The sequence below is a fragment of the Kryptolebias marmoratus genome, linkage group LG19, assembly GCF_001649575.2.
Source record: "Kryptolebias marmoratus isolate JLee-2015 linkage group LG19, ASM164957v2, whole genome shotgun sequence".
Lineage (NCBI taxonomy): Eukaryota > Metazoa > Chordata > Actinopteri > Cyprinodontiformes > Rivulidae > Kryptolebias > Kryptolebias marmoratus.
This window is the reverse complement of record NC_051448.1, coordinates 12,733,092-12,756,537: the sequence shown is the minus strand read 5'-3', so window position 1 is coordinate 12,756,537 and position 23,446 is coordinate 12,733,092. Positions and strand designations below refer to the sequence as shown.

The window sequence follows — 23,446 nt, the reverse complement described above, 5'->3', positions numbered from 1 at the left end:
GGTGGGGGGGGGGACCACTCCTGAATGAAGCATCAGGACTGAGCCAAGACATGGCTGAAGAGTGATTTCTCTAAAGATTTTCTTTGAGCAGATAAAGTGAGAGTGACTCTTTTAGTAGACCTGTGCGACTCTGGATTAGACACTGCTTCTGACATCTTTTTTTTTTTTTTAAGTGGCTAAATTGGTAACTCAATATTTGCGAAAAGCCTGAAATGTTATTTATTTGTTACTTATTATTTGAAAATGATCATTTAAGCCAAATAAGTGCTTTTTTATTCCAGTTCCCTAATGATTCTGTTTAGTTGCTTACTTGTCCACACTCAAACAGACCCCAGAGGAAGACTGAACTTTAGATGGTCAGTAAGATTTCTGATTGACAGAGTGTTTGTTTTATAGGAAAATAAAGAAAGTTAATGAATGGAGTTATAAGGACTAGAGTTTCCTGAATAGCTGCAAGTATATGTGAATGTAGTGTGTTCAGTATGTGACATTTAAGGGCGTAATGGTTCGGTACGCACCTCGGTCTTTGAACTCCTGATTCTGTACACGTTCGGTACAGCAGTACCAGCTTCTCTAGCACTGATTGAGACAAGAATTTTGCCTGCTGGTCTCTTTAATTTTCACACAAACAGTGTCTCCTGGAAGTTTGCACTGCCAGATGTGTCTTTCTGCATTGATAAATTAGATTAGTCGACAGAACATAGCTTTCCATCTTTCAGCCGGGTGTGATGTAGCGTGCAGCCATCGTTAATTAACTCTCAGTAACCCCAAATGTTCATTCATAATATGTGACAGCAATAAAAGAAGAGTCGTAGACAACTGTGGCTCATACTTTTTCTATATAGGGAGCTAGTATAAGTATCCTTTTGGATAAACTGCTGACAAGTGTAAACCTACCTATCAGTGCTTTATTACTTTCATTTTGTGTTTAAACCTGTGTTTTTGAGAGTGGAGTATGATAGCATACCAGCCGCTAATGTTGTTAGTTTAGCTTTGACTAAGGGCAGCTTTAATACCTGGAGATGTTTGACTTGGTCTCTAGTTTGTTTTATCCCCTCATGCTGTTAAATATGTGAATCTGATTCAGCATTCACACTGTTGATTTCCTGTTTAAAGTTTCTTCTGTATATTTTTTTATACTCAAACTACTTCATCGTATTTTCAGCTCTTCCAGCCATTTAAGTATCAGAACGTTCAGCTCATTCAGGATATTACAGCTATGACCTTTTGTATTGTGGTATTGGTAACGTTTAAATGATTTAACTTCATTACTGTTTTTTTCTCATAGAAACGCATTGTAATCTCTCTTTAAATACTTTAAAACTTGATCTTTGGAATCAATTTCAGCATACTTGCTTAATTTTTTTTTGCTTTTTAGCTTTTATTTAGCCAATTGTAATTTTATTTAACAGTTTTTAGTTTTTCCTATATTAGTTTTTTTGCTTTTCTTTTGATAATTTTAGGTTTTATCCTGATTGTTTCCACTTCAGCAATTCAGTTTCAGCTTCTTCAACGAACCTCATGTCATCCAGCACTCAGCGTTCACACTACATCTTCTAGCATTTATATTCCAATGTTTTTTTATATTAGGAAACTCTTTGTTGAACCAGCTAAACACACCACTTCTGTTTCCTTTACTACATTTTCAAAGTTGTGAAGAGAAAACTCAGAGTTAAATTTAGTCCCTCTCACTAAAGTTCTGTATTATACAGTGCATTAAAACAATACTGTAATCACAGACAAACCAATCCAAACTCTCATTACAAGATTTTGGTTCTAATATATGCACTTTTTTAATCCTAATGGCAAAAGCTATCCTGTGTACAGAGAAAAATTAATGACCATTTAGAATACTTGTTTTGCATCTGCTGATGAGAATGACGTATTACTTTAAAATACAAACTACATGACATTTTTTTTATCTCTAATGCTTACAGGTGTGAACTACAAAAAGCTGACAGATGAATCTTCGGATCCACTGGCTTCTCTACAACCGGTTCTGACCAGTCAGAATGTACTGTCAATCTCCAAACTTGCCAGTCGGCTGTCATTACCCGGCGGTGGAGGGGCAACGGTCTCCCCCAGTTCAGTCCACGCTGTGTGGCTGCAGAAACTGTTCTGGAAAGGAGACCCTCAGCTGCTGAAAAGACCCCCCCAGAGCGATCAGGACTACCTGCACGCTTACGACACCTGTGCCAAATACCTGGACAGGCTGGCCCCCGCTGACACCGTCCCTTTTCTGGACAGCATCACTTTCTCTCCCGATGCGGCCAAAAATGTAAGCAGCGTCAACACGTTATGTCAGCTTTTTTTCATATGAATCAATGAGCCAAACAGATAAAAAAAAGAGAATATTACCATGTCAGGCTGAAACTGGTGGAGGATCGACATGTAGACAGTTTGAAACTATGACACACACAGTAGTTGGTTCCAGACAAGATTCATACTGCGGAAAAGAAAAGACTGTGGGGATTTTCAGTCACTACATCAAGCTGTCATGTTCCTCACTTCCTGCTCTTGATTGTGTAGCTGGTCTTCTCATATGCCTCTGGCTCAATTTTTGAATTGTCAAAAATTGAGTCTCTTCTTAATTTCAGACATATTATTCCGTTCACATTTGAAGGCTCCGGCCTCAGAAGACATACCAGTCCTGAATTATAAAAGAAATTATGAAATTTCACCGAAAATGTCAGCCACGTAATTACAGCACTGTGAAAAATGGTCCTGCAGTAGAATTAAAGAGCCTCGGTGCACCTTATCAATAGTACCCTGCTATTCTTCTTTTCATACATGCACCCCACCAACACTCCTTTCCGGACCTTTGACAGATTTCTTTCTTTTTTTTTTTTCTTATATCTCTTCTTTTTCCCTATGACTCTAAGAGGTTTAATTGATCCCTCTCTACTTCAGAGCCAATTAAACTGCAATTCCCAGCAGGCACCATTTTCCCTCTGTGGTCTTTAACATGCAGATTACCTCTGAGAAACTCACTGTTCTCTGCTGCTCCCCTCTGAGTCCTTCTCCTCCCTTTATTCCAGCTTTTTTTTTTTTTAAATCCTCAAAGAAAAAAAAAATTCAACCCTTCTCACTTTCAGGGCACCACCTGACCTTTCAGTGCCTCATTGCTCCCCACAATGAAGCGTTATCGATTTCTTACAAGGCCAAGAGGTAAGATAGATAACTGGAACTTGTCATACTTCCCACTGGACAGATTTTATGAAGGGAAACACATTGGATTTGCAACCTCCTATTTTCCTCAAAATATTGATTTTTAAATCAACTTATTTTAGTGGAAGTGAAATACCCTTCTTTTCTCAACTTACACACACACACACACAAAAAGACATGTATTATTGACTAAAATAAAAATGTTTTCATTAACATTTACAAATTGAAGACAAAACTGGTTAAATGATTCTTTGTTGTCGGTTGGTTGTAAATCCAACACAAAATAAAAATACATTTAACAATTTTCCACACATTTATATTGATTTCTTTCCAAAATGAGCATTTATGCCTTTACAGTAGCATATACTGTATTTCAAAATTTTCTTTTAAAACTAACTCAACTTCTTTACTGCTGTTGGTTATCGGTTTGAAGAGGTAGGTTAAATATTTTATTTAAAGTAGCGTTCCTTAAAGGAATGCATATTGCCTACCTCTTTGCGTACCAACATTTTAATATTACCAACATATAACAAACATACAAACAGACACAAACAGTTACATAATTATGTGCCCTTTAATGCCATTTTTTAATCATTTTTTTGTTTAATAAACCAATGTATCTTTTCTCTGGATAAACCATTTTTTGTTTCACTGAAATGCCTAACTCATTCACTTTTAATTTAAGCAAATCTGGTGAAAGAATAACTTTAACCAAAGATAATAACTTTGCCCCAACCAAATAAAATAAATACATTTCAGCCCTGTTAAAAAATATAAGTATAAGGAATCTAAAAGATTATGCTTATGGAGCTCAGAAAGCCATATGGGAACATTTTCTACGTTATTTAAAAAAAATTGTCAACATTTTTGGAGTGTAGAGTGTAACAAAGACTGATGCTGTCCGTAAACACCTGTATGTCGGTGACACAGTTGTGTGCAGTTAATACATTAAGTGTGATGATCCTCTTGTGGTTTTAGAGAAAAGTTCTGATAGTTTGAGTGAAAATATCCAGCAGATCCAGAAGGCTGTGTGAGTAGTGATGTGGGTGAAGTCAGGTGAGTTTTCAGAAGATTTTTGAGTGTCTGCCTTGAATGTTTGTGCAGCGCCTGTGTGCTTTCATGAAGAGAGTAAAAACTCCTACAGCCAAAAGCTCCCCCTCTTCTCCCCATGAATGGTGAACTTGCTCTCACTGAATAAAATCAGTCGCATCAGGCTGGCAGCTATGATCTCTCTCTCACACACACATATACTGTATGCCACTCAGGTTCCCAATGCTATTTTTATCTAGACTGACTGGTTAGCTTCAACATTTTAACTTTGAAATATATATATATCACTCTCTCTGTCGCTTTGCTCAATGTGACCCCAATCTCCACCTCTAATTTGCTTTCCTTTTCATGTTTCTCCTCCTCCTCGTTCTCTGACCTCTCAACCGTTCTGTTCCCCCCCGTGCAGCTGAGCGTCCAAGCCAGACTGGAGCTGATAAGGCGAGCCACCAAAGCCCTGCGCCAGCTGGGCGAGAAGAGCAGGAAGAGAGGAGGCGATGTCTGTGGCGAGCAAGAAGGGACGGACGCTGCAGGAACGACTTTTGATGAGGCTCTCGCACACCTGCAGCAATCGCAGGCCCACCTGGACACTCTGAGTCATGAATTCATTCTGTCGCTCAGAGACAGCCAGCAGGTAGGCCGCATCTGTCAAACCTTTCTGCCATTTTCTCTTTGAGTGGGAGCAGTTCTGTGTGTGTGAATGTGTGCCAAATTAGCCATTTACAGGTCATACAATGTCTAATAGAGACGTAAATATTAGTTTATTTTAATATTGGCTTATTTTTGGCAACATTACTAACACTTTTACAAAAGGTGTGCAAAATACACAATACAAACACAATACTTTAGAAGGGGAGGGGCTATTGAGTAAGTATATATATATCTGTGATTTTTGCTTGTGGGGAATGATGTTTACATAATGTGTTCAAATTAGTTTGACACATTTAATTTAAATGTTTGTCAAATACAGGTGCCCACACTTATTTTAATCACCTAAGTGGTTGTTATTTATTTATTTATCTTTTGTAAAAGTGTTAAAGTGTTATTAGAATGATACCAGGATGTTGTTACTGTTACTGTTTTAGTCATTTAAATGTTTAAAAGCTGTTGTAGCCATTAAATCATGTGAAACCAATAACAGATGGAATTATAAATTTAACTTTTAACTCGTACATGGCATTGTAAGCCTTTTCCAGTTAATATTTTAAACAAATATGTGTTTTTAACAAATGTTTTGTGTTTTAATGTTTTTTTAGGAAAACTGACCAATATTTAGTTACTAGATTTTAATTTTATTCCAGTGTAGTTTATTTATATAGTGCCAGTTAACAACAAAAGTCATGTTAAGGCATATAGAAAAGCAAACAGGTTCATTTTAAGTCCTGTCAAAGATTAACCCAAAACAGTCACATTCAGATTCAAACCATTTACATACAGTCACTTACTGTACAATACAGTACAACCAGATTCAATACTTAAAAATGGCAATTAATAAAAACTAGTTAAAGGAAACCGTATTTGCTCTGAGTTTTTACTTCGATGCAGTCCCTGATCTCAAGCAAACACGGGCTGACAGTAGGGAGGAAAAAAACTCCCTTTTAGCAGGAAGAAATCTGCAGCAGAACCAGCGGCCGTCTGTCTCGACTGGCTGGCTAGAGGTTGAGAGGACAGGAAAGAGACACAAACAAACCGAGGCGATTTGTTAGGTCTACTTTTTATTGGAAGAGAAACAGAGAACACAAGGTTAATGGTGAAAATACCTGCAAATCCACATGTGGAGTGGACAGGGTAAAAACAGCAGAGTGAAGAAATGTGGTCAGCTTGTCCTCTAGCAATCTAAACCTATATCAAAAACTAAGGGATAGCTCAGGAGATACTAAGTCAAGCCTAACTTTAACATTTGTCAAAATTTATTAAGCCTTTAAGCCTAGTTTTAAAAGTCGACAAAGTGTCTACGGAGCTGCAGGAGAGGAACCCGGTAACAGAAAGTTCTCCCTCCTATTCTACTTTTAGAAACTCTAGGAACCACAAGTAGATTTGCATTAAAGGGTAAAAAAAGTTAACCCTAAAATCTTAATTTCTTTTCACCTCTCTAAATGAGCACACCATGGCAAGAACATTTCCCTCATATACATAATTACAGTGCATGAGCTTTTATTTTATACAGTGGAGCCCCTTAAGCAAAATTATAGGTATTGGATTTTTTTTTTCAAGTAGCCTTTTAGAGTTTTCACACTTGTTCAGTAATTTATGCAAAAATTCCTAATCAAACCACCAGCAATGTAATTAACCAGCTGAACAAGTTCTCAGAAGTTCAGATATTTTTGAACTTCTCCGTTTGATAGATTGATTTTATGAATAAGCAGAATAAATGAAAAAGATTTTTGTTGTATAAATGTGTGGAGAAACAATGTAAGTGTTTGACATTTAAAAGGAAAGAAATAATGCAAAGTGATACAGTATTTGATCTTTTCCACATAGTCAGAACTTTGAAAACAATTATGCAAAATAAAATGATGCAAAAACAGAGTTACGTCGGGAGCCCATTGTGATTATTTAGCCCTAAAGCGGTTCCCCCAAATTAACCCAGTTTCAGTGTTGGTATTAATTATTCATACACACTCCATTTTTTTTCATATACGAATAAACAGACTATGAATAAATGTGTTAAAGTCAATTAGCTACACTACATGTTTAAATATGAAATTTTGTAGTTTAATGAAGCATCAGACATCTCAACTAGATCACCAGTCTTTTGTTAACTGGCTCTAACAACTTGTAGAGCACACACACGTACACACACTTCTTATTTCCCTATGAGGTCACCTTTAGTTGTGATGTGTGTGTGTGAGGTTGTTGTATGTGTGTTTGTATATTTTTGTGCCGGTTCTGCTCTGCTGAGCTCTCCCCGGCCTCAGTTGGACCGAACAAGGGTATATTATTGTAAATCTATCTGGCTCCTGTTTAAACCGACCCCCATCGTTTGGGACGTATACATGGCACGTGCTCCATGCTGCATCTTATTTAACAAAGTCACACCAACTTACCCCACTTTAGCCTCACAGCGCCTGTGCACGTGTGTAAACACAAAATAGATGTGGGGCTGGAGAAAGAGGACATGACGGCGGTTAGGTGAGCTTGGTGTTGCTATGCGACCGTGAGGCTGTCATGAAAACTGCTCCAACCATCACAAGTTGGGGATATTTAACCTAGGCTTTAACTGTGTTTAAAAGCACACATCCCCCATAATTGGAACAAAGATACAGTGCGGCGCTTAAGGGGCTGATTTGCGGGTGCATGTGTGCATACACACAGAGACACTGCATCCTCGATAATGAAACTTCACTTGAATAAGCGATTGCATCCTTAGAGGTTGATAAAAAGGATATAAGAAGCAGGAAAGGACAGATAGGTGGAGAAAGAAAGATAGATGGAGCTTTATAGGTTCTGCTCAGCTGTACTCAGGTCATTCATCAAGTGTACGTGACCAGTCGTTGCTTTAGGTGCACTGACCTGCCACAAAGACAACAAATCATGGACTGTAGAATTTGCATAAGATGCAATTGCATAGTGTTTTTCAAATAAGGTCAGTTTTCAGTATTGATACTTGGTGAATAATGTGCCGTTTGCTCTAAAAACCACGCCTCAATTAGGTTTAGGAGTGAAGAGCAATCATAATATATGTAACATAACATAATGTATTACTAAAATGGCACGCCAACTGGTCCAAAAAGTTCCTTAAGTTGCACCCAGATCGGCCAGGAGATACCGGCCAAACTGTACATCATCACAAAATTTATTAGCTTAACCCGCCCTCCAGTAATAAAGAAAAAAAGATCTGATTTTACATCCATTTTACAAGTCCAAACCACTGCCTCAGCATCCTCTCTGTGAAAGCTGTTATTCCTCAGGAAAAGCCGACCTCTGCTCCATGGTCCTTAATCTTCTGGGAGTCGGAGCAGAAAGTGATAAACTGAAAGCTTAGTTTTATTGCACATTCACTTGTCGTCATGTCCATTGTACATAATTGGCATATTACCAAAATCGCTACATTTTTTTTTTTCCATCTGGCACTCATTCTCAAACTGAACTTCCAGTGCGGCCACGAACATCAGAGATTACAGTAAAACCAGTGGATAAAATGTTCCCCAGTCAAGATGTTCCTCAGTCCTCAGGCTCCAAGCACCCTTCTGAAGTCCAGTACCAGTCAAAGCAGATCTAATGTGCACTTTGGCTGAATGAACGTTTGCCAGCAATACTTGTAAACAATGATGAAGTCATTAAATTGTCTTCATTTGTTTTCTAGAATCAGTTTAATAGTTGAAGCAAATACCGTAAATTTTGTCATTTTAGAAGGATTTTAGATCAATCTTGTCGCCTCAAGCTAAAAAGTCTCGCTGCTACAAAATTTGTATTAAAGATCTGACATTTTATACAGGTGAGCTTGAAAAAAATCTTCATTTTTCTGTTATTTAAAGGTTGTTATTGGTGTTTAAATAGATGATTAACACACAAGGACTACAAATTTTACCGAGCCTTACATATATTTTGCTTTATCTGTAAAGCTAAACAAGCATATTTTCAATACCTTTTTTATCAAATTTTTTATTTTATTTTATTTTATTTTTTTTGCCAAAGCTCTAAAGTTGTTCATTTTTAACCACTATGCTACCCGATGTTTATTTTATTATCCCTATTATGTATTCCAGGAGCAGCTACAGAGATACAGTCAACTTTATGATTTGTCACGTTCCGAAAGGCCGAAGATTTGCGAGTTGGCAGTCACCATGGCAACCGATGGACAGCCTCTGGCGCAGATTAAAGAGCTTCTGACTGTTGCTGTTGGACCCCTCGACCTGACTGTCAAAACGGTGCTCTGGGAGGCGGTGAAGAGAGTCGTGGCCGCTCTCAGGTAGTCTCACAACCCCGTCCTCGGTTTCTGCAGTTCTCCGAAAAAACGCACGATCAAAAAACTCAAACAACCCTCAATTCACATATGCACAAAAACCCCTCTCATTGAGGCCTTCCTGCTGCTGTAATTTCTTCGATGACTCTGCCAGGTACCATTCAATCTGCAATTAAATGACTTTCTGCATACTTTACTACATATGAACAATGGCACAATGAGTCCCAGCTGGGCACTAAAAGTGGCTCTGAGTCATTTAAAGAAATAAATATATATTTATATACTTCTTGCTGACAAAACATTTTTCTTCCTTTATCTTATATTAAAGACTGGAGGCAGTTGGGAGCATCTAGAGCGGTGTTCATTGATTGACTGAAAAATAAACCTAGCGGGGCATTTAAAGCTCAGGAAATAATTGTCGTCTGTGTAAACGGAACAATTTATGTAAACAAGTTTGTCCTCAAGGCTTTCTGAAAGAAAGGCTTCCCGTCGTTTGGCTTTTTAAGTCAAAAATTTAAGCACTTTAAAAGAAAAAAAAAAGTGTTTAAAAAAAAGTAGAACAGTTTGGGACTGAAAAGGAGCCCATTACTTATGCTAATCTGTTTTAATTTTTGTGATGCTTTGTGGAAAAATGCTTATTTGCATAATGATAAATGTTAGCAATAATTGCTTTTGCGCTTTTGTAATAACTTTCTGTGTCACACTTCTGTGTGAAAAGTTCACCGATCCACCTTCATTATTTATTTTGCTGTAATTTTCTAAAGCGTCTCTGTTAAAAATCCTTAAACAAATTTTTTATTTTTTGTTCCTCCAAGTTTAAATAATCCTGAATAAGTGAGGTCAACTGATAACTGAGCGGTAATCAAGCTGGAAGCTGTGTATGTGTGTTTTCTGTAATTACCTGACAACCTCATGGTGACAGAGGGACCTTTCTGCTCAGAAACACATTTCGCACGTTGGCATTTCAAAATGCAATTAGAAACTTTTAATTTCAAGAGCACTACTTTTCATTATTTGAATATACAAAATTAATACACAGAAACGACATTACTGGCTGTAAGAATATAATTTTCCACCACAGTTCAAACTCATAAATTTAAATGTTTTGACACAAAAGTCCTTCTAATAGTTTTTCTTGATTTAAAAAATAGACAGGATTGTGTTTTCCTGTTGCTTTGAAACCTTTCTATCAGATTTTTTCCAAATACGGCAAGATATTATTTCTACATCTCACACAATAAATTTTACTGACAAGAGGAAAATCAAGGTGTCCAGTAAATGTCTTTGGTCTTTATCCAATTTTTAATAATTTCTAATTGCTTGCCAGACAATATTATTGTCGACATGCACCATTTTCATACGTCCTGTCAGATTATGCACAGTTTTGTATACAACAATTCATTATTTTAGACCTGTATGCAAGTGAATAACAGGCTTGCAATGCCTCCTAAACAAACACCAATAACCTGATGTTTGGTGGTGGTTAACAACAGCTGTACAGTATATTGGTCTGATTTGGGCTCAGCATGCTGTTGGGAACAACACTGTCAAAAGAAATGCGTGAAGTGTTGAACTGAATGTACAGAAGCTGCTTGTGGGAGTCGGCATTGAAAAGCAAGGCAGAGATGATATGCCTGCAGAGTTGCTAGATTTAAAAGCCATGGCAAATACATGGAGATTGTATGACTCAGCATGTGGTCATTACTGAGGTTAGTTGGGGAAAAAAAAAACAACAACAATGAAGTAAACAGATTTTGGCTTGTTGCTATGGTTCAAAATGAGGGCAGCTGTATCGTTTTTCCTTTTTCTTACCCTGAGAACTTTGCCTGCTATAACCCTAATGGAACAATGAGCCAGGTTTTACACACCGAGCCAGATACCATCGGGCCATCTGATTGGTTTGATAAATGAGCACCAATCACCTTGATTATATTCCTGCCTCATTTCCTGCTTTTTTATGGCTGCTCAATGGTGCAGAGTGCAGATTAATGGCACCTGCATTAACACACCAGCAGAAAATAATTGTGCATGTGCACAGGCTCCCTCCGATCTGTATTCATGCAGATGTGCAAGCACATTCTCCAATAAACACACACACACTCGGACTTGAATGCACATGCTCTTTTTCTTTTTCTGTGATTCATTATCTTCCTATAATTAATGCAGCCTGATACTACTGTTCCCCTCCAGATTTCCTTCACGCAGACACACATTCAGTGTCTGCATGTGTGTGTTCTGCTTGTTGAGCATAAAACCGCACACACACACACTGGTCTTTTCTGTATGTCTTCTCTTGGAGTTTTCTTTCTCACGAGCACGTCTCTTAGTGTTCTTGCCCAAGATTCTGCCCATTACGCATTGACTTTTCCAGCGTGCGTGTCCATTGTAGCGGGGCTTTCTTGAGGCATTGTGTTCGGCAGGTACGGATGAGCTGGTCTTGTTTCTGGCTCTCTCAAAAAGCTTTCAGTGTGCTGCAGTGAGCCTCGCACTAATGGCCGTCTTTTGTATCTGTCACAGCTGCTCGGTGTTTGTGTGTGTTTCCAGGAGGAAATCTAAATGGTAAAATGCAGCAGAGAAAGTGCTGCGTCACCCTTTTGCTTTTTGCAGCGTCATTTGTATGTTGTGCGCTGTACATGCTTATGTGGGTCAGGGCATGTGCTGTTTTTTGTGTGCGCGCCAACACAGACCCGGCAGCAGAGCAGAGGTGAGTCAGGGGAAATCACAGGTTGTATATATTTTTTGTTGTTGTTTTTTTTTTTTTTTTGGTGAAAAATAGGCCTCCAAAATACAGAGTGAACACACAGACACACGGGAGCAGCAACAGGAGTCATAACCTCACTGAAAAACACCCAAATGATGTTCTAGTTATCCTTTAAGCAACTAAATTCATTTAATTTACAACTCATCTGGAGAAAAAAAAATCTATTTTCAGTAGCTTCAAATGATTCTATAATATTTTTAATTAAATTATACTCACAAAGCCTCTGAGGCTTACATTGGAGACTGAATTAATGTTTTTTTTTCTCTTTTCTGTTGCATATTGTTTATAGAACTTCAAATATCGTCATGACTGTTAAGTTTTACGAAGCTTAACTTTCTTCAAACATATTAATTGCTGGCAGGCACGTTTCTGACCAACACTGTCCCCAAGATAAAGGCCTTTGATTTTACTTTGTGTTTTTTTTCTCTGAGTTGTTGTCCCTTGACATTGTGGTAATTTTAAAATTTTCTCCTAATTAACGCAGTGTGTAAAGTGGTTGTTTTGATATGTTTTATTATCATTTTTTTTCTTCCAGTGGAGATGTAGGTGCCATGACGAACTGCCCACAACCCCTCGGGGTCCTGGAGGCCGTGGTGACCTCTGTGCACAACAATGTGCAGAGTGGGTAGGTTGCATATGTCCACTCATACTTTTGCACACAAATGCACACTTTTCTTTTTGTACTTTTAAAGAAATTAGTCTATGAATTCTCATACGGTCATTGATAGGAGAAGTTACACCCGATTTTACTTGGTATGTTTTGTGAATCAGGACATAAAAAAATCTGGTTTATCATATTATAAAAATCATGTCAATAAAAGCTCAGATGGAAAAACTGCACACAGCATATTAATTCTATCATTATTTAATGGAAATAATGCCGTCTGTTTGAGAGTTTAAGCTTGGCTCAAATTGAATCAGGTGACAGGACAATGATCACAAAGAGAACAACAACAAAAAAAAACCAACAACAACCACCTGTAATTACTCCACAGATTATAAAAGCCTTATGTTTGAGTTCACATAAATGCACATCAGCAAATNAAAAAAAAAAAAAAAAAAAAAAAAAAAAAAATATATATATATATATATATATATATATATATATAAATGATTAGATGTTAAGGTTTTAGGTTGATTCTAATTGGTGTTTCCATCATTGTCTCACGAGCAGCATCTCCAGGTTCTGGTTTGTGTTTCCTGTCTGTTGTTGACACTCACACATCACATTCATCCAAGTGCTTCTGACATCAGTAACTGATCAACATTTCTTATTTACAATTATTAGGATTTATGTTTAGCTCCTAAAATAAAGTCATAATTTGGTGTACAGCCTGTCTTGTCTCCAACTTTTTGTCACTGGCAATGAATAGGCCTGTGACAACTGGGGGCTCGTCCGGGATCTGAACCCAGGCTTACTTGCACTGTAAGCAATAATCATACTCCCTGTCAGACTTCTTGATAAATTATTTTTATTGCTCTCTTGACTCTAAATATCACTAAATGTGATTTTTGTAACGTTTATTACTGTGGGGGGGAAAAAGAAATCTATGCAAGTTTTAGGTTTAGTTTTGAAAGACATAAGTCAAGCACCGTGATGTGTTCTCAGAATTACCTGAGCAGCTCTTCTTTATCTGTCGCTCTGTGTCTCTTTATCTCTGCCTGACTTTCCGCCTCCTCCATCAGTGACAGTGCGGTGACTTCAGATGACCTGCTGGCCTGGCTGCGTCCATTCTGCGGTGACGCCTCTCTACCTGTGCGGCCTCGCATCGACGTGCTGCAGATCCTGGAGAGCAACTTCCCTCTCCGAGACAGTGATGTCCGTCTTCTGCTGCTTTACAGAACTCAGGCTGTCCTGAAAGACAGAGAGGTAACTTCGCTGATGCGCACTTCCTCACATTAAGTGAAAAATATGCAGTACTTGACAAATGACTTTAATGTCTAGCATTTTCTTGTTTTTAAAAGAACACATTTTAATTAATCCTAAAGGGGTTAGAGGGGCTTGGTTATGTTTGTTGAGGACATACTTGAAATTAAAGAGTGAAAAGAAGATGCCAAATTAAAATAACTAGAGAAACTGGAGGCTAGTAATGAGGGAGACAAGATGCTAAGAGGATGAATAAAGAAATGACTCATTATATGTGAATGTTGACATATGATACATCCACATTAAAAATAATAAGCTTTTCCCTTTAAAACAGTAAAAGAGAAAAGACAGGTGTTGATGATTCACTCCTATCTTGTCATGATTGCTTTCAACATCCCAGAAACCAGCAATTGTGTATTTTAACCCAAAGTTATTAATAAACAAATCGTAATTTCAAACTCCTGCTGTGTATCCACAGTTGACAGACTGAGAAGATCAGAAACAATTTTTTGCTTGGTAATGAATACTAAATGCCAGCTAGTTTCTTTTGAATCAAACTTGGCATAATGCTGCCTTCAGGCCCAGGCCTCTCTTAAAAAAGAGATCCATGATCTCAGTGGGGTTTGCCTGGTTAAAGAAAGGTTAAATAAAAACTAAGAAAAGACACAAGGCATGCTTCCTCAAACCAGGTTTGAGGCGAATGATGTACTGAGTGAGACAAGAGGTACAGCTATTGATCAGTCAGCTGACCAATTAGGCTGATTATTGCCATTTTTAAAAATGGAGAACATCCAATAGACCTGTGCGTACTCTGTTTTTTAACAGGCAGGCACCTCTGTAGGAAGCAGTTTCGTTACACTTGACTTGACATCTTTGTGTTAATCAAACAGAGCTTTCTTCAACAAGGGTGCCTTCCATGGCAGGGGTGCTTTTTAGGCAGAACACCAGCAGAAAGGAGCTTGAACAGAATATTTAAAGAAGCAATTTCATATCTGTCAGGAAAAACTGTAAGTTTTAAATTTAAAAAAAATCCAGGATAGCTTTTAATCAGTATAGTATTTCTGCTCTCCTGCTAAAACTGTATCACATATTATTGTAAAAGTTTGTCCAAATTTCTTCAATCGCTGTTGTTTAGTTTAGTTAGTTTTACCAAAGTCTAAAAAATAAATTGTTATAGTTCTAGCTCAAAAACAAACAAAAATAATCTGCCTTATATATTGGCTGTTGGCTGTTGTAATTTCTAAAACGTTTCATTGTCATTTGAAAATCCATATCGGTTAACCTTTTCATGAAACTTGACTTAATTACAATACAGAAAATTTAATTGAAACTGAATGGTTGGAATCAAGTTTGCACATGTGAACATTTTAGCCAGTTATATATCAGACTTTCCTGCATATCTGCCTTGCCTTGAGCCAGTATGTTCAAACAAATTGATCGCTTTGTTTATTTGAATCTAAAATCAACTCACAAGCATCTGTATTTATTTAAAAACTCTTTGTTTGCTGTGAGGTTTTTGTATAGTAATTGTACTTCATCGTGTCTAAGTGTTTGGCTCTGCCTCCACCCTTCTTTCTCCCCTGGTGTTAGCAGCCAATGAGCGGCTAGTCGTTAAGTTATTTTACTGACTAATTCATGGCCCAATCTGGTTAATTAATGTGTAAATGTATTCGTGCAGCCGCAGGCCATTGTGAGCGCAGGTAGACAGGTGTGTGGGCCCGGACTCTTTAACTAATTGGGTGAACTTGTGACATTTGGCAGGCTCTGATGAAATACTCTCACCGAGGCAGCCGCACTCCTGCTGCACTCTTAGAGGAGAGTACATCCAAGGGATCTGTTAATTAATCTTGTAAAAGACATCTTGCAGTAAGAGCAAGACTCATTTCAAATGACGTGACACTGTTTCTTGTCTCTCCCCGCGGCAACTAAATGTGTGAGCAGGATTCTTGTATTAGGGGCTAATTTAGCTTTCATTAGTCTAAATTTCTGCTACTTTGAAATATTTCTCACATTCCCGTATGTACCGACACACACTTCCAGTGCACGCGTGAGCACATGCGATCGTACTTACTCTTTTATTCATTATGTTTTTGCCTCTTAATTTGAGCAACTTTTCATTGTCAACCACTCGGCTGAAAACGGCTGCGCATTAATCACGTTAGTCGCAGCCACACACGAGCACGTCGCCCCAAAGCCATGTCAGAGATTCATAAGCTACTGACCCCATGGGGTTGGCTTGCAACCAGAAGATGAAGAGGAGTAGCCAAAGGTTGTGCTTGAAGAAGCAAAAAAAAAAATTCTAATTCATAGAGATGATGGGGGAGAAAGCGAGTAGGACCAGAGTTGGTATTGTTCCCCTCCTGTCCCTATGGGTCTTTAATAATCAGCTCAACTCCCTCCTAACAATGTCTCACAGGTTACCTTAGAGACAGAAACACCTTTGCGGTGGATATTTTCTTTATGCTCCTGCAGACTCAACACATTTGAGGGCTACTTATATATAACACATGTGCAAACAAATAGACTGTGCTGCCTGCTGTGTTTTTATTACATCCCTACTATTTGGTCACAGTTTGGGTGAAACTGATAAAGAATGTGTTAAAGTTTGTGTTTCTCTCATCTTTGCTTTTCAACTACTTGTGAAGAAGACTCATAGGGCTATAACATACAGATGTCAAAGAATTTGTTAGTCAGAAGCGATCACTATGCTCATCTAGAATAAGGCGCATGTGTTATAGAGGAGCCTAACTACTATGATGGAAAAGAGGTAGAGATCGATGTTATCTAAAGCAATCTACACCAAAGCAAAGCAAAAATGATTTGTTCAGTTGAAACACAGAAGTTTTCTGGGTTTTTTTCTACACGTAAGCTGTGTGGAAAACATTTTGGCTCTCAATGATTCATGAGAGCAGTGGTGACTAAGAGGTGGATATACAGAGACTCAAAAGGGTTGTAATTGGCCCTCAGGCATTTAATAAAAGCCTTCAAATACCCAACCAGGAGTTTAATAAGTGCCATCTACGTATGAAGAGTTCACTAGCACTCACCCAGCAAGGTATTGCCGTTTAGTTGGCATAAAGTTCCGGCCAAATTAGAAACAAATTCTTTTTTTGGTGCTTTTTTTTTTTTTTCTCTTAATAGTAGAAAAAATACATTTCCATTTTGGAGTTTGTCAACTTTTTTTCTTTGACACGAGGATTGTAGAACACTGTTTGCAATTTATGCTGGACGCATAAGAATATAATTTTTATTTCATTATTTTTAAAAATATTTTTGTAACATAACAAGTTGACAAGTCCTACATTGCTGTATATAGTACATACATTTAATCTTGGGTGGTTTATTTATCTGTCTCTGCATTTGCGATAGTTATTGTTCGTTTTATAAAGGTGTAGGGAAACATTTGGGGTTTGCTTTTGTTTTTTTTTCCCATGTTATGTCGAGCCGTGACCCCAAAATCAAGGCATGGAACAAATCGTGATTTATGTTTACTTTTACACCTCTACTTATTAGCACTGTAGCCTAGGATCAAAAGCAGCTGTGAAAGAGCTACATGTGCACCCACACGTGTGCACACATGTTGGTTAAAAAAAAAGTGATACCACTGAAGAACTTGGGTGTTCGTCACTATATTTTATTATTACTGAAGAAATGAAGGTAAAACTTTAACTGACACCGTCAACTATGTGCTACACATGAAAAACATTATAATTTCTTTTTTTTTTTTTGGTTTGTTCAGTGTCGTTTGATAAGCCCTCACATCTCTAACCCAAAGCTCACAGCTTGAGCAAATAGTTGTGCTTTTTCATCAACAGGGAATAATTTAAAATACTTTATGTCAAAAAGAAAGACAGAAAATAATCAAGTCTGTCCTTTTAAATGTGTAAAAACTATTTTCTGGATGCCATGGAAAAGCTGAGGCACTGTATAAACAGCACATTTATCAGTGAGTCAGCATGCATCTTTTTCCTACATCAAATACAGTCCTGCATTAGCATTCATGCAGAGTTTCTGGCAACAAGAAAAAAGTAGGTTTGTTATTTATCCTGATTTTAGTGTCTTTTTGTCCTTTTTATGAATATAAAATAGATAGTATGTCTTTTGTTCTGAAAGGACAGGAAAATGACACAAAGAAAAGTAGTACCTGCTATGAGGTAAAAAAAAACAACGAATAGGTTATAAGTAAATGACAGCATCAAAAGTGTGTTTCTACATGGAGAGCAAAAACAAGATGGAGGGAAGAAGTGCTCAGCTGCATCGTGTATTCTTACAGATCTGATTGACTTACTGGGTATTCCTTCATCGTTGCCTCATTTTCCTGTGCGCACACCTCTTTGACATTACATCAGCAAATCATTAGATCCTCACGGTCTGGTAGGATCTGAAACATCTGTCTGTTCACTGTTGCTTTCCATCCCACCTGCACTCTTTATGTGTCTGTGTTTATACACTGACACAATTATTATTATTATTATACAACCTCAATTCCGACAAAGTTAGAATGTTGTGTAAATTGCAAATAAAAATAGAATGCAATGATTAGCAAATCTCACAAACCGATATTTTATTCACAATGGAACACAGTAAACATATCAAATGTTTAACAAAGAAATTGTACCATTTTTAGGGGAGAAAATGGTCATTTTGACTTTGACAGTCGCAATACATTTAAAAAATAGTCGGGACCGGGACCACTGTGAAGAATCCCTTCTTTTTTTAACATCAGTCTGTAAACATTTAGGAACTGAGGAGAGCAGCTGCTGGAGGTTTTGGAGGGATTGTTGTCTCATTCTGGTCTGATGTTGGATTCTAGCTGTTCAACAGTCCTGGGTTGTTTTTCTGTTTCATGATGCATCAAATGTTTTCATTTGGTGAGAGATCTGGACTGCAGGCAGGTCAGTTCTTGTACTTTGAAGCCCTGCTGCTATAATTGATGCATTATGCATTAATATAGTTTTAACCAGCATTAGTAGATGACACGGTGAACTGTGTTTATAGACACTGATTTGTTGACGTGTTCCTAAGCCCATGCAGTGATGTCCAGAACAGAATCTGACCTGTTTTTAATGCAGTGCTACCTGAGGGCCCAAAGATCACGGGCATCCAATATTGACTTTCCACTTTGTCTTTGGTGCAGAGATTTCTCCAGACTCTTGAATTTTTTTAATATTATGAACTATAGTAAGATATACAACTCATAAATTTTTCATTGAGGAACATTATTCTGAAATTCTTCCACTACTTTTAGCAGACTGCTGAACTTCTTCTCGTCTTTATTTCTGGGAGATTTAGCCTCTCTAAAATGCTCTTTTGATACACAGTCCTCTTACTGATCTCTTGCCAATTAACCTACTTCAATGCAAAATGCTCTTCCATCTGTTTCTAATTCATACCACTTACTTTTACAGCTTTTAGTTGCCCATGTCCCAACTTTTTTCAGATTCACCGCTGCCATCAAATTCAAAATGACCTCATACTTTCCTTAAAATGGTACAATTTCTTTAAACATTTGATATGTCTACTTTGTTCCATTGTAAATAAAATGTAGGGTTATGAGATAAGCAAATCACAGCTTTCTGTTTTAATTTAACATCTTATACAAAATCCCAAATTTGTCAGAATTGGTTGTATATCCAGTCTGACACATAAATGCAGTATAGTTACTGCTGCTACCAGAAAATGTTGTTTAGCCTAGTGGTGTCCATGGAGGGTCAGGCTCAGCTGTGCCAGTGGAAAGGCCACTGCCTGCTTCCTAACAAAAGACAGAAACAAAGAGAAAGGAGAGACATAATGGATTTGAAATTTTTAAAAAAATGGTACAGAAATGGTATAGGAGAACCACTCAGCATTCCAGTCCTCCATTCTTTCTCCCTCATTTAGCATCTCAGCACACTACTTAGCTGCAGAGACACCTAAAAAGGAAGGTATTAATGAGCCCAATTGAAATGCTGACATTTAGGCAAGTCTGGAGGAAGGATGGAGTGAGATAGGAGAAGAGGCATAGAGGGTACAAAGGGTGACACTGGGAATAGATTTTGTGACTTAATTTTGAATGATTAGTCATAACAGCAGGGCATCCAAATGTCACCACTGTCAAGACTGAAGAGTCTGTTTATCTGTGTGCGTGTCTTTGTGTACACTGTGCATCTGGCCTTTGCGTCACTAACCACTGTATACTTGGGGGCTAATTTCTTTCTGACATTTCCAAAACAAAGACATGACGTCAGAAAGCAAACGTGCACTCATTCGGCATGGTTGCTTAATAATGCAGCGCTGCTCCTGCTCTTTTATTGAGTTTTTGAGGTGAAAATAATTACCACGTGAAATCCCAGGGCGGTGTTATTACCACATCAGGCTCCTGGCACTTACAAATCCACAGAGTGGAGTGAAGGGAAGTGAGCAGGGTCATCACATCAAGGTCTTCTTCACACATGTGTTTAAGTGTTGTTGAGCACAGAGTGTGACTGCAAAGAAAATCACCTGCAGGCACGGGTGTTTGTGTTCATGAAATGTCATCATTGGAGCTCATCAGCTGCAATCTTTGATTCATGCTACAAGCCCTTTTCACCCTGTCAGTGTCATGGATCATTTGCTGTGACACCGTTTTGGTGCTGTGCCTTTTGGCCTCGCAAGCACATCAACTATCTAACATGAATGAACTGAGCTTAGCTGAAAAGACTCCGTGGTTGCATTCTGTCTGCAGATACACCACCTTCCACATATTTAACCTGCCCTCACCGCTATTTGACTTTTCCTTAGGCACGTGTTTAAATTTTAAAGATGTTATGCCCTTTTTAAAATTTGATCAAATAAAGCAGTGTTTATTTATTTATTCTTGACCATTTGTATTTTTTTTAACTAGCTCACTTGCTGTGTGATGCATTTTAAACATATCTAATGACCCATTTTCACTTAAAATAAAATACATGTCCACTCATTTCTGTGCTTCATTCACTATTTATAACTTTTTGCAGAAGCAATATAATTGGTGTCACAGTCTGTCCTATCTGTCCAATCTGTCCTATAAATGTTTGCTATGGCTGCGTGATATATCGACAATTTATTGTCATTGCAATATCAATTTGCACAATAGAAATAACACAAAAAACCACTTGGACTTCAATACAGATGAAGGCATTCAATTTAAACACATATTGTAACACACACGTTATTTTCAAGGTTTACCTTAAACAGGTATAATTCCTCAACATAGAATTATCTTAGTTTAAAAGCAGCGGGTGATATGCATTCCTTCAAGGAGAACTAAGTTTTTAGTATTTGAATACTTGTTTTTCTCTATGTACATTGTACATCATGTTTCCTTTGTAGTCTGCTATCTTTCCTAAATTTACCACTTCTTGGTGTGCAGTGTATAGACAGAAGCCTTTAGATGAGTTTGTAGCACTATTAGCCAAAACCTGCATGTCCCACAGGCCTAACAATGGTCTGTGATTGCTCTGCAAAGTGCCTCTCGCCATTTTGTTTTAACAGTCTCGAAAAGCACAAAATTGAACCACTGTCTGCGATTTCTGCACATCTGCCTTTGCATTTACTATTTTGTAAAAAAAAAAAAATTATTCCTGCAAAAGTCACTTCTCTCCAAGATTTCTGGACAAAACTTTTCTTTAGTGAGGCTTACTGTAAGTCGAAATCTTGTCCGTAATACTGTCAGGCACCTAAAATAACAATCTGAGCCTGCCAATAGCTAATATATGTACACTCTTGCTTTGCTGCTGTCATTTTCCTCATTATATCACATTGCAGCAGTGTCCTGGTTGCCTGTCATCCAATGCACACCTAATATGGATCAGGCTGCAAAGAATACACGAGCCTATCAAAACTTTACACCGTATCAATTGGGGAAAAAAAAGATTCCAGGTTTTAAGAAAAGAAGTTCAGACTTAAAAACATTTGAAATGTTCTTTCAAGAGTATGCACCTTGTGCCAACATTCCTTGTTGTTTTTGCCTTATGCATCTGCCTTCCTTCCATTTTGTAAGACACTCCACTCCATCTGTTGTATGTTTAAATATTGAAGCCAGTGTTTGTGTTCAGCACTGTAGCGCTACGAGGAAGCTTTACTTGACACGAAGGATCGTGAACAAAGACGAAACCTGCTTGGATTCATGCGGGAGGCTATTTTGTTTGTTTGATACGACAGGGACACCCCATGAGGAGAATTTTTGTTGGCATGCCCATAAACTCCCATGTCGTTTAATTTTAGACTAAAGGAATTTATTCTTTATGTGTTAAAAACATTGGTGGACAACTGCTAGGAAGAACAAAATAATGATGCTTTTAAGAGGTGAAGGCTACCTGGAGAGTAGAAAGCCCAGAAAAGCGTTGGCTGATGAAAGTGAATGAGTCTGGACTGGAGGGAGAGGATTATACAAGAGCGCAGAGAGAGAAGAGTCTCTCTCTCTCTCTCTGGATAAATTATAAATGTGATGAGGTTGAGAAAGCTATCTTACGGCCTCAGTCTAATGCAACAGATCAGGGGTCACTGTCGTGATAGCCAAGCCTCAGCTGTAATACCACGTGCTTTCACAGCTTTCATCCATCCCCTGCGGCTCCTTGGGGAAAAAAAACAAAACCAAAAACTTTATTTGTGCTCTGTTTTTAACTTGGAGCCGGGAGAAAGTGAAGCACAACACTTTGTCATCTCGGTGGGATCGCAGATGATTCAGTTAAAAAAAAAAAAAAAGGAAAAGCACTAGAGAGGAGGCAGTGCAATAAAATAAACAAGAAAAGACAGGATGTGGGGAGGGAGACAGACAAGAGGAGAAATGAGGAGAAAATAGCCAGAGGATGGTTGAAGTTATAGGAGTGGGCAGCACAGTGCCAGATGAGGAGAGAGAAGATGGAAGGGGAGAAAAAAAAAATCTTAGATGAAGGCGGAGGGGGTGAGAATACTGTCCCATCTTTTTTTGGCAAGTTTCTTTTTGCTTTGTGGCTCCATATAAAGCTTTTTCTCTATGCACGAGTTAATGTTCTTTAAGGCTTCCCTCATCTGTTACAACATTCTGGTAAAACGTTTAGGCAAGTCGATGGATTTGCATCTATTCTGCAGCTATGTGAGGAGCCACACACACAACAGTTGGTGTCTTCCAGAAGACGTAAATATTGTCAACAGCGATAAGTGTGAATTATTAAAGAAAAGCTGGTCTCTTGGCTCAAATGGATTTAATATTAACAAGGACGGCTGGTATAGATGCAGGGCTAAGCCCTCCTGAATGTTTACAGTAATGTCAAACAGTATTTAAACATTTTGATTAAACTTGACATGGCATAAGGCAAAATGTGGGGAAATCCTGTTTTTGCTTGTGCCTGCTCTTGTGTATGTTTGTTTGTTGGTTGATGTAGTAATATATCTATGATGACTGGATAGGTTTTAATGAAACTCTTAAAAGTGATCATTGCATGTACATCAACTGAATAACTTTTGGAGTCAACTGGATGCAAGATGGCTGCCACAGCTATTCAACCTTTAAAAAACCCCACAAAAATAGCTATAATTTGGTCAGTTTTAAAGACATTCAGCTAAAGTGTGGTGTGGTAGTAGCTGAGCGTCATCCTCAACACAATTCAAGCACCGACAGATTGTGTGACATCTATGTTTCAAAAACAGATCATTATTGGATTCAACTCTGTCTTGTGCTAGCTAATTGTCTCATGAACCAGTTGACGAATTGTAATAA

The 23,446-nt window shown here is 37.9% G+C and overlaps 1 protein-coding gene across 1 annotated transcript in view; it reads left to right on the top strand.

Annotated features, from left to right (window-relative positions):
- The window catches only part of nbas (NBAS subunit of NRZ tethering complex), a 174,465-nt gene that overhangs the window by 112,965 nt on the left and 38,054 nt on the right, over positions 1 to 23,446 (top strand). Inside the window, exons 45-49 of the mRNA XM_017427358.3 lie at positions 1,938 to 2,278; positions 4,625 to 4,849; positions 8,925 to 9,127; positions 12,418 to 12,507; positions 13,569 to 13,752. Of these exons, the coding sequence (XP_017282847.1) occupies positions 1,938 to 2,278; positions 4,625 to 4,849; positions 8,925 to 9,127; positions 12,418 to 12,507; positions 13,569 to 13,752 (1,043 nt within the window). The remainder of the gene's footprint in view (positions 1 to 1,937; positions 2,279 to 4,624; positions 4,850 to 8,924; positions 9,128 to 12,417; positions 12,508 to 13,568; positions 13,753 to 23,446) is intronic.